Source organism: Perca flavescens, chromosome 20 (genome assembly GCF_004354835.1).
Source record: "Perca flavescens isolate YP-PL-M2 chromosome 20, PFLA_1.0, whole genome shotgun sequence".
Lineage (NCBI taxonomy): Eukaryota > Metazoa > Chordata > Actinopteri > Perciformes > Percidae > Perca > Perca flavescens.
In genome coordinates, this window is record NC_041350.1 from 21404548 (window position 1) to 21417142 (window position 12595).

The 12595-nt window shown below is 40.6% G+C and overlaps 1 protein-coding gene across 1 annotated transcript in view; it reads left to right on the plus strand.

Annotated features, from left to right (window-relative positions):
* The window catches only part of LOC114547351 (uncharacterized), a 60927-nt gene extending 53089 nt beyond the window's left edge, over positions 1 to 7838 (plus strand). Inside the window, exons 2-5 of the mRNA XM_028566683.1 lie at positions 1293 to 1904; positions 6612 to 6942; positions 7079 to 7254; positions 7380 to 7838. Of these exons, the coding sequence (XP_028422484.1) occupies positions 1306 to 1904; positions 6612 to 6942; positions 7079 to 7254; positions 7380 to 7605 (1332 nt within the window). The 5' untranslated portion in view covers positions 1293 to 1305 and the 3' untranslated portion in view covers positions 7606 to 7838. The remainder of the gene's footprint in view (positions 1 to 1292; positions 1905 to 6611; positions 6943 to 7078; positions 7255 to 7379) is intronic.
* The last annotated feature ends 4757 nt before the right edge of the window (positions 7839 to 12595 follow it).

Below are 12595 nucleotides of genomic sequence, written 5' to 3' on the forward strand. Positions count from 1 at the left end.
GATATAGGTCTATAGTTTGCTAAGACATCAGGATCGAGGGTGGGTTTTTTTCAGAAGAGGTTTTATCACACCTACTTTAAATGACTGCGGTACATAACCTGTTAATAAAGACATATTGATCATATCCAGTAATGAAGTGTTTACCACGGGTAACGCTTTTTGAGTAATCTCGTTGGGATGGGGTCTAAGAGACAGGTAGATGGCTTAGCTGAGGATATCTTTAACATTAATTGTTGAAGGTCTATAGGATAAAAGCAGTCTAAGTATATGTCGGGACTAGTTGTTCTTTCTAGCGGTCCTGCGTTGAAAGGTGAACCATCAGAAGTTGAGGGCAAAAGGTGATGAATTTTATCTCTAATTGTTGTAATTTTATCATTAAAGAAGCTCATGAAGTCATCACTACTCAGAGCTAGAGGAATAGATGGCTCAGTAGAGCTGTGGCTATCTGTCAGCCTGGCTACAGTGCTGAAAAGAAACCTTGGGTTGTTCTTGTTTTCTTCTATTAGTGATGAGTAATAGTCTGATCTGGCCTTTCTTAGGGCCTTCCTATAGGTTTTCAGACTTTCTTGCCATGATGAATGCTTTAATTACACGGTATGGTGACTCTGCCATATCAGAATGCAGGCCTACAGTGGAGTGTGGGTTGTGAATTTGAGAGCAGAATGTAGCCTAACCGGTTTATCTCTTCTACAACGTAAAAAAAAAAAGTAATTGCAAGTTAACACTGATTTTTATTTATCCAAAGTCTCTTAGCTTTAATTGTTAGTCAAATGTTAGAACAGGGGTTTAGGTTTAAGTCTCCTATATGTTATTTCAAGACTCAAAATTCACTCACTCTGTGTTACCACTTCATTAGGTTCACCTATACAACCCCTGTAATAAGTTCTATTGGACTGCATTATATTGAGAGGTGTTTCTTATTTTCTGTCCTCTTGTGTATGTAAATGTAGGTTCACATCCAACAGAAGAGAGAATAAATGTAAGGCATTTAAATTTTTGCCAAATTTATTTTGGCATGAAGAAGAAAGGTGTTGGGGAAACACCACGTACACACATGCTGTTTAAAATGGACCGTTAATAAAGACTATTTTGCACATGACAAGGCACACAACATTTTGTTAATTCTTGTATTCTTTCACAGAGGAATTAAAATAATAATAAGAAATAAAACTTGTCACATGCAAAGCAAACGCACTCTATCAATACTGCAATGACATGACATTGCAGTAATGCTAGAACGTGTTTGCTTTGTTTCTCAAATGTGTATACTGTGTTTCCTTATTCTTCTTCAGGTTGGGAATCCGGATGGACAAGGCAAAAATATTGAAATGGAAGTTCCTCTTTCTCTCTACCCTCATCTTCATCCTCTGGTACACTGTGAGGACACCCAGGACGTACAGCCCCATCCCGCAGCCACATGGGCCTCCGAAAACTTGCCCCTTGCGGATCTCTGAGAGGACCATCACCCCCCTCAACAATACCAAGCACTTACTGGTGTCAGCCTACATGGACCAGAGAGAGAAAGGCTTGGATATACGCATCATTGGCATATTTAAGAGAGACTCCATCCAACCCCTTTACTGTCTTTTCTGCTGCGCAGGCCAGTTATTAAGTAAAACAACTCCAGCAACAATTTTACAGCACTCAGACAACTTTGGTTTTCCCTTCGTCACTACAGATATCATGTGTCAGATTCCTCAAAACTGCATGGCGACACATGTCAGTCTCCTGACTCAGCCAGACAGTAAGATGGTATTTAACCAGACTTGGCTTCCTATTAGAAACCAGAAGACCAATGAGAAGGAGGAGAAAAAGTTGCAGTTTAACTTCACTGTCTGCATCTCCAACCTGTTTGGAGACTACAATAATGTGCTTCAGTTTGCACAGACCCTGGAGATGTACAGGTCAGCACAGCAACAACACCACAAACCACAATGAAATGAGCTCAATCACCTTTTCTCTGACACTGTATAACTGCTATTTATTACAGCACCTCTGGATTGCATCACATGATACATGGGTCTCTGTTACTACGTCATTTATATTAGTGCATATACAGTATCTCACAAAAGTGAGTACACCCCTCACATTTTAGTAAATATTTCATTATATCTTTTAATGTGACAACACTGAAGAAATTACACTTTTCTACAATGTAAAGTATTAAGTGTACAGCTTGTATAACAGTGTAGATGTGCTTTCCCCTCATAATAACTCAACACACATCCATTAGCATGGTTTTATGTCGGTTAGCCTAATAGCTGGTTTGATTTAGCCTGGATGCCAGCCAGAGCCGGCCCGAGGCATAAGCGAACTAAGCGGCTGCTTGGGGCCCCCTGGCCACTAGGGGGCCCCCAACCGAGTGTCGTTTTTCCCTCTTAACATTCGCCGACGGTCCCATCTGGGCTCCCATAGTTCCGAATGGGCCCAGCCCTCCCCCCGCGCGTTTGCCATAGTGATACACAAACAACATGGCAGCGACCATTGACATATATGGCAGCGACACGGCAGCAACAGTGGCTAACATTAGTTATTTTCTTAACTACTCGTTTTGTTACTTACTTAACCGCAATATCCGCCAAAATGACCGGCAGCTCATTGTGCTCTGTACCCGGCTCAAAGTCACCTATTTTCGGATTACTGAACAACCGCCTACCTAACGGAGCACCATGGAGCACCGGACCCGGTGTTGAAGAACTCTGATGCGGCTCAACACATCTACTAGCTAAAAGCCGCTGATACGAACGAGCTGTGACGGAGGTCTGTAGCGGCTTACAACTATGGCGAGTGGATTGTCATTCAAAAGATAACCAGGAGAAGGAGAAGGAGCAGGTTACCCTCCCCGTCGTCGCCAAACCGTGTGGAATTTTGAATTGATTTAATAGGGATTGCAGACGAGAGACCAGCGGCGACTAGGCGGCGAGTGCATGTTAGAAACGTTTTCCGGCGGCGACGTGAGCACCCACAGACCCCCCCTCGCCGTTTGCATCCACTTTTGCCCAAATAGAATAGGGGGGGGGAGGGTCCTTATGCATCTGTGCCCCGTGGGGACAGTAGTTCATAAACCTCACTGCATTCATTTATAATGTAACATTATAGCGTGTAACATTTGTGTCAATAATCGTCAAGCACAGGTGACTCCGCGTGGTGGGGGGGGGGGGCCCCCAATCAAATTCTGCTTAGGGCCCCCAAAAGGCTCGGGCCGGCGCTGATGCCAGCCAAACTTAGCCCCGCCCACAACATTCGAGGTCGGGAAGTTCGGTCTGGACTTGATCCGTTGAGGAGCAATTATGCTCGAACAAGATCCGTTCGGACCAATCAAATTGTCGGACAGATGATTAACAGTAACAGAATCAACCACGTCACCAAAGAGCGCTTGGGTTAAATTTGTTTACAACAGGTGGCTGCCGCTGGAGAATTGAGATGTGTAGATTCCATCTCGCGTCTGTTATAGAAGATATCGACAGCGCATTAATTTTAAAATCCTCAACCGGCCTGTCTCAAACTAGCTGATGGTGTGGCTGTGACTAAGGTGGCTGCCTTTTTTAATGGGACAACACTGAAGAAATTACACTTTGCTACAATGTAAAGTATTAAGTGTACAGCATGTATAACAGTGTAAATGTGCTGTCCCCTCAAAATAACTCAACACAGCCATTAATGTCTAAACCGCTGGCAACAAAAGTGAGTACTATGTTAAATTCCCATAGAGGCAGGCAGGTTTTTCTTATTAAAGGCCAGTTATTTCATGGATCCAGGATACTATGCATCCTGATAAAGTTCCCTTGGGCTTTGGAATTAAAATAGCCCCACGTCATCACATACCCTTCACCATACCTAGAGATTGGCATGGGGTACTTTCCATAAAATCATCTCTCAATGCAAATCAAACCTAGCCTGACGTGGTCATACACAGATTCTAGTCAGAATATGAGTCTGAAATCGCTCCATTGGGCTGTGATTATGGGGTGTGTTCCAACCATAGACAGTATATAAGAATGGACCAACAGATCCCGTTGCTCTGGACGGAGACCAGTGAAGGATATTAGAAGCACTTTCCCGGTGAGCACTGAGCGTTACTTCGCAGCCTCCAACTGAGACTGTCAGTACCCGATCCGTTCCACCTGCACAATCCGTTCTGCGCATGCGCAAGATGTTCACACATGCACAGATGATAATACTGTTTTACGACCTGCCCGATCTGTTCCACGCTAGCTGTCAGTACCCAATCCGTTTCACCTGCACAATCCGTTCTGCGCATGTGCAAGATGTTCACGCATGCACAGATGATAATACTGTTTTACGACCTGCCCGATCTGTTCCACGCTAGCCTCCACCCAAGCTAACGTTAGTTTAGCTAACAGCTAATTCGGCTAACCGCTAGCCGACAAATAACGCATGCGCAGAACGGATCGTGCAGGCAGAACGGACAGCTAGATTCAGTCTAAAATAACGTTAAGTCAAACATAATGGGAAAAGCAGGCTACAGCAAAATTAAGACTTTACAGTAACAATAAAGACAAGTATTGAGTGATTGTATTTTAAATGAGCACAAGTAAAGTAGAACTGACGTAACAGCTGTTATATATGTTAACGTTTGTTTTGAAGTTTTATTTTGAGGGTCTTTTAAAGTTTGCATGCTGTCTCAGCTAGCGGTTAGCCCGAATTAGCTATTAGCTAAACTAACGTTAGCTTCCCGGTGGAGGCTAGTGTGGGAACCGATCGGGTAGTGTCGTAAATCCTCGTACCACAGCGCATGCGCGAACATATTGCGCATGCGCAGAACAGATTGTGCAGGTGGAACGGATTGGGTACTGACAACGACGTAAATGTGACATGAGCAACCTGTCTGAAAGTTGTAAGTCTTCTGGTAGCTGTGCCAAGAGAAATCTCAATCGTTCCCAATCTTGCAGAGACGGAGAGTGTAGGTATATGTAAGAAGATAACATAGGCACAGGCTAATTATTGCTAACTGAAATGATAGTTAACATTATTAATTAAACTTAAACAGCTAACGTAAGTCTAAACTGCCTGCGAGCTTCTCCTGTACTATACGGTAATTCCTCTACTATGCGACGGTAGGTCGCTTGGTTATGACACAATCGTTAGCCTATTTTTACAAAAACGTCTGCTACGGAGCCATGACGTGAGATACAAGGTAATGGAGCCTTTTATACATTGTCGTGTTTCTTTAGAAATAAACAACGGACAAATAGAGTCTTTAAACGCTTCAGATGTAAAGTTATTCGCTATCAAAGTGACGTCAAAATGAATGGCAGTTGATGGAATGCTAACGGGAGGTGATCGCTTTGTAGCATCAAAATGGTGCCATAGGAAGTTCGAGTTCTGAAGCAAAGCTTACCCCCTTGGTTCCAACCGAATCAGGAAAGAGAATGTCTCTGCTCTGGTCTCTGGTGATAGTGAGATGCTTGCTACAGTTGCATTTCTAGAGATGAATCGGCGAAAACACGTTTTATTTATCTTATTCACGGCTTTGTTCTAACACCGCTGGGCCGCTCTCTTCAGTCTCTCTCTATCTCGCTCCACCATATAACGTTACCGTGCTTTCGGCGGTTGTTGTGGCTCCGCTCCGTCTAAAACTCTGCCATTTCATAAAGCTGTTTGTAACGCAGAAATAAAATGGATTAATGATCATTTTATTCATATAGTTTATATCTGACTTTACCAGCTGACTTCTCTATTGGCCGTTGAAACAGGTGAAGCCTCTTGTGTTCTAATGCCGCGTTCTATTTACCTCGGAACTCGGAAGCCGGAACTGGGAATGACGTCATACCCGAGTTGAATGCGTTCTTTGCGAGATACTGTATATGCACTAATAATATAATACTGTATGTGTGTAGTGAAATTAGGGCAGGCAGTGTCACCATGGTGCATGTACATTTTTGCTTTTCATCTGCTTGCACTATAATTACAGACGTGTTGTAGAAGAAGGCCAACGGAAAGGAAGAGAAAATATTTTTGACTATTATGCGCTGTAGTTTACATACGTAGACCCTGGATATGCACAGGTCAACACTTTACAAGGCAAATGTAGTATACAGAGGGTGGACACAATAAAAATAAAACCAGCCTGAAAAATAGACATAGAGCTGAACCAACGCCTCTTTGACACAGGCTCAAGATAAGTTAAAGGAAAACAGCTAGTCTGGCTATGTCCAAGTGTAACATCCGCCTAAAATCACCTCTACAGCCCACTTTCACTCATCAAGTATAAAAATGACATAAAACGTCATTCTGTGTATAGAGGGGTGGCAGAGTGTGCAGTGTCAACAAATACTTGCTTTTTGTTTTATGTGTGCTTGAACTCGGGCTTGACAAAGCATATATCTGTGGAAGACGACCGCATTCCATTAAACTTGATTGAAATTTGAGTGAAAACAGACAACATCTCAACAACACTTTTTGTGTGGTTTATTTTGTTAACAAAAACCATCTCTAAGCACTCATACGACTTGTACTGTGGCATTGAACATGCTTTTAGTTATTTGTTTGAAAGGGATACACTTCCAAATGCACTTATTGTAAGCGGCATTGGACAGGAGCCTCTGCAAAATGAATGTATTTGAACCTTTTGCGTCACCTTGCTCCAGGTTGCTGGGTGTGGACAGAGTGGTGATCTATAACACCAGCTGCGGCCCAGACCTCGACCGCCTGCTGCAGAGCTACAGCCAGGAGGGCTTCGTGGAGATGGTTCCTTGGCCCATCGACCACCATCTGAAACCATCTCGAGGCTGGCTCTTCTCAGAGAGCGGAGGTGACTTGCACTACTTTGGCCAGCTGACCACGCTTAATGAGTGCATTTACAGATCCATGGACCGCTCACGCTATGTCCTGTTGAACGACATTGATGAGATTATAATGCCATACCAACACAACAACCTGATGTCTCTGATGGACATGCTCCAACAGCAGCATCCAAATGTAAGGGTATTTTGGGTGTGCATTCAAGAATTAAATAACATTTTACTCAAACGTATGTATCATATTTTAGGATTAATTTATATTCTGCTGTCTTTCCAACTTTCATGCTGCACCCATCGAACTTCACATTCTGCAGACGGGGGTTTTTCTCATTGAGAACCATATATATCCCAAGAAACCCTTTGGGGGAAATGAAACGGGTCTGCTGCATCAATGGAAAGGAGTGCCAGGTTTTAATATTCTGGAGCACATCTACAGGGAGGAGCCCAACAGAAACATATACCACCCCCACAAGCTGATAGTTCAGCCAAGGTAGGCTGACGTCTCTCCCATTAGTGAAGTCTTTTTAAAAGTATTAAATATAATAAGTAGCAGAATTCATGCCATTCTCAGTTAAAGTGTGGTTGACCATGTGTAAATGTTTATGTACGCCACAGGATGGTGCAGCAGACCTCAATACATGAAGTGCTCATGAAGTATGGGGAATATTTGAAGGTCCCACCAGACGTCTGCCGGATCATTCACTCCCCAATAAGTATGCCACGGCCACCGGAGCAGCTCCACATGGATACCCGACTGTGGGACTTTACAGACAAACTGCTTCCCAGTGTGACCACGGTGCTAAGGAGGGCGGGGCTGCTGGGGTCACAGGGGCAGGAATAGGAGGTTGGTAGGTAATGTATGATGACGTCATGTAGGGCTGAACGATTAATCGTTGTGGCTGACAGGAAGGCGCTGCAACGAGTAGTTAAAACTGTTCGGAAAATAACAACCTCCATTGCTTGGAGGACATTTACATCTACGTTTACATCTATTTACGGCTAAGGTGCAGCTTCTTCCCAGAGGCTGTGAGGCTTATGAACTCACAGACTTAAGTCTGTCCTCTGATGCAGTATTCTTTTAACTGCCACTCAGTTTTTAACTGTGCTATGTATTATAGATTTTAGATTATATTTATTATTTTATTCTACCTAGAACATTTGTTATTTATTGTGTATGTTGCTGAATATGGGTAACACATTTTGTTCCTTCATGTTTTTAACATGCTTGACTGACAATAAAACTACCTGAATCTCAAGATAAATAGGAATATATATGAGATAAATGCTATGATCATGCAACTACTGAATTAAGGTGCTGGCACTGTCCAATTCAGGCACAGACTGCAACAATATTACTATAATGCTGGTGAGGTAAGAATTGAACATTGTTGCTGTAACATATGAAAAACAGTTTGACTTGACAGCATGCAACTGTATCTGTGGCCTGTGGTTGCTGCTTCTATATTCAAACGGTTGATTTTAAACACCAGATTTGCATGCAAGTGTGCATGCAACAATCAGACATACAGAATTACATATGTAAGTGAGGACAAGGAGGTTTTAACCTTTTATAGTAACAAAAGTACACGTGTCAAACTTTCACGTTTAGGTTTGCTGTTAATTTCATATGCACCTTGAAATGGACTTGGTTAAAGTAAGCCATTTAAGAAATCAAATTCCAATATGACTATGTAGAGAGAAATTTACCTATTTTGAAGATGCAAGTTTCTCCAAGAAAACTAATATAAAATTATTAAACCATCATCATTAAGTATATATATTTCAAATATAATAATACAATTAATGATGTCTTTCTTTTTACTTGTTTTTGGCAGTAAAAGTTAAATATCCCCAATGACCAAAAAGTAAACATCCATATTGACTGACCACCTGCTTATCTGCATGAATGGTTTGGTCCTCCTGCCTTGTTACTCAGTGACGGTTTTATGGTTTTCAGTTGCAGTCAGTAGATGCGCCAGAACTACAGTGACCACAATGTTGCCAAGTAACATTAAATCAAAATCTGGTTTTCAAAAAAGGAAAGAGAGAAAAGAGAGAGAGGAAAGACAAAGGAAAGGGTGTCAAACTGTAACCCAGTTTTTCACCAAGAAAGGTGGGTAGCCTATAGTCTGTGAGTGGTATTAACCTGTTGGCTTAATGTCCATAGTGAAATAAGCTAGCTACCTACAGACTAGTGTTAGCCTACATTTAATCACCATTTAATCAGTGCAGGGAAACGTTTAGCAATATATTCATATTAAATCATTGCCCCTACCCCTTTTAGCAGACTTGACAACAGATGAGTCAGCAGCACCCCAGTCTCCCCCTAACTGTGCCCCTCCCTGTCCCAGTGAAGAAGGTGAGCAACATTGTGTTCAATGACATGCCTGTTATTTGAGAGAAAGGTTTGGGTTTCCAGGAGTCCTTTGTTCTTATTCATATCTTTTAATTTGATGTCACTGGTACTGTTAGTTTGTTATGACCATATTCCAACCTCAAAACCTTTTGATTTAGTGATCACTTGATCTGTTTTGTAGCACTATAATAACCCTGGTTTACATGTCCACTTTATTTTCTTGTTGGCGTATATGTGCAGCTAAGTTAACAAATCAAAACAAAACAAAAAATTGTTTTGAGAGGATGATGTTAATTTATTTTGATTGAAAAGTTAATATATATTTAAGTTTGTTCGTTTTTCTTTTTTTTTAAATCTTTCATTAATAATTATAATAATTATTATTAATAATAATGATTTTGTTAAGAGAATTTTCCTTTTTGTCAAATTTTACAATAAAAATACATCAAGACGGTAAAAGATGGCCTTCAGCACATTTTTATGGTTGCTTTTAATCTTGCATCAAATAGTGAACTGCATACTAGACTTGCATGCATGTACAAATCACCAGCAGTAAATATTGTGGGGCCCAATTAGATTTTTTGTCATGGGGCCCAAAATTCCTGGCGGCGCCCCTGATTATTATTATTATTATGAACCAGACAGACTAAACTGACCTAACAATCTGAGCATGAATGGGACCATTTTAAAACAAAAAGGGTAACACAATGGGACAGTGAGTCTGTTGTTATGAATATTAACAAATACCAAAACAACAGCACCAAAAAATGAGTATGGTCTGAAGAAATAAACAAAAATCTCTAAACTAGAAATCCAAATCCACCCGTCCGTAAAAGGTCCTGTCGAAAGCCAGTGTTTGGTTGGTCCATTCTGGGCTACTGTAGAAATGTGGCGGGCTCCGTGGAAGAGGACCCTTCTTATGTATATATGAAGGGCTCATTACACAACAATTTTTACGTTCAGGTAAAAAAGAAAAAAATATTGTCAACAATAGATCCCCCTAAATCCTACACACTGCTCCTTGAATGATTTCACTTTATTTTGCATTTAAGGGCTTCCCTCCTGTTTTCTGTTTTATACTGACCCATTTGGAATTTGTTTTACTGTTTTTTGTGAATAAGAGCTTTCAACAGGCTCACAGATGCCATAAAGACAAAGGTAAAATATGCCATATTCACTGAGATGTACAGAGCCCCCCTGGTCCCACTTTGTCAACAAAATTAATTATAACTATCTTGTGGCCTCAAGATACTATCTCGTGGCCACGAGATAGTACTAGCAGAGTTGTAAAAAAATGCTTGAAAGTTTGAAATCCCATTAGAAATAGTCATCATATAATACACATACCATAACAAACGGCCTATATGTAAAATAATGAACATAAAGCTTGTACATAAAGTGTCTTGAGCAGCGTTTAACTGAACGAGGAACTTTTCTTTCAACACGTATCAAAGGCCATTCAACACCATGTCTATAATCTCTGTTTCAACAACGTCCCAGGTTATCTTGCGTGTTAAAGGTGGTGCCAGGTGAGTTGGAGTCTTTTGTATTTTTGCTCCGAGGGCAAAACTGGTAGCATTTTCTCAAAGGTAAGTGTGATACCGTATTGCTGAGTAACTTGAGCTCAAGCAGGGATGAGGTTCAGCAAACTGATCAATTCACTGCGTCAGCCCAGGGCTTCAACAGAGTTGACATCAAGGATCCAACACTTATATTATTCGGATAAAGTCTTCAAGCCGTGGTGAGACAATACAAGGAATGATCTGTTACTTATTGGTCTGTATGTGTTGGTATACAGCCTAAAGGATTAAACTTAAGACTGTTACTAGTAAACGTTCAAGCATGTCATAGTTTTACTGCCTTTCTGTGCTTTCTTTTTTTCTCACTTTTTTTTTTATATTTTCAATTTCCGTACCATATCCATAGAACCTTTATCTGCGTTAGGCTACAGTGTGTGTATTATACTAGTGACTATTTACTGTAAGATCTATTCATTTTTATTTCTAAGTCTTAAAAGCTTACTGTATGTGAAAATGTGTAAAGACATGTAAAGATGAAAAGTTTGTAATTTGAGTATTGGTGTTTGATGCTAGTGTTTTTACTCTCAGTGTGTTCTGAGTGACGGTGTGTGTTATCTAGATGAGGATTGTTCTTAGTGTTTGGCTGCACTGAGTCTGTTCTGAGACGTTTGTGAAGAGTTGTGTTGTTTGGACTGAGTTTTGCGGGTGATGTGAACGGTTTAGTTCAGGTGACTGTTGGTAGTGCAGACTGTGGTTAGAGGTTTGCACATGTAGCTTCAATTGTATGTTGTATTCAAATGTAGCTAAATTGTTGTTTAGCAGTAACATGCCATTACAAGACATTTTTTAAGTCTAAAATGTTACTTGTTGTTCTGCACTTTATTGCCATGAATTCCAATGAAGTTGGTAGGCGCCTATAATATATAGATTAGTGTGAAGTCAATCAAACTATTGAAACTGTAAAGATGTGTGGGTGTGAGGATTGTTCAAAGTGTTTGGCTGCACTGAGCCTGTTTTGAGAAGTGATGTTGTGTGAAGAGTTGTGTTGTTTGGATTGAGATTTGCGGGTGATGCAGACTGTGGTTGGAGTTACAGTTTAAATGTTTCTTGTTGTTCTGCACTTTACTGCCATGAATTCCAATGAAGTTGGTAGGCCCCTGACTTTTTATTTTGTGAAAGATATCAACAAGATGTATTGGCATTACATTTTTGTACAGACATTCATGGTTCATTGTTTGTCATCCGGATGTGGGCGGTTGGAAGACAAGAAGACACAGTTGAGGGACCTTTTAGTGTATAAAATCAAATAGAAACTGTTAAAGTGAGAGAAATAAAAATAGGATTTTGAGTGGAAATTAAGCCCTTGGTTTTGAGAGGAAGTCCTACACATGCTGATTTCTAAAGAAATGTATAATTCCAGTCCAGGAACAGTCAGATACTGATTCTGAGATTAACCAAAATGTTAAAATTCTTATTTGAGTGGCCTCCAGTTATTACTGTGCACTCAAAGCTAATGCACAAGAAAACCTCTCTAAGTATATTTTAACTGATTCATGTGAAGTAATGGTATTACATATCATTCCTACAGGATGTGACCCATTGTAATGAGCTTATAATGCCTTTAATAGAGCATTGCTTTGTGTGACATGTAGTATTAGTACTTGATTAATAGGGTCATTTGACTATGTTGTGCGTGCGTGCGTGCGTGCGTGCGTGCGTGCGTGCGTACGTGTGTGTGTGTGTGTGTGTGTGTGTGTGTGTGTGTGTGCATGTGTGTTCCAGTAGCAGCAGCTTAAGTGTTTATATTTAATTACCATATTACCATTTTTATTTTTTATTGACAAAACGAAATATACTAAGATTCAGGTAAATAACATTAGCACACGTAAATCAAAAATATGTTATACAAAAATATATGATGAATATTTGAAAATACAAAGGAAAATAAAACAACA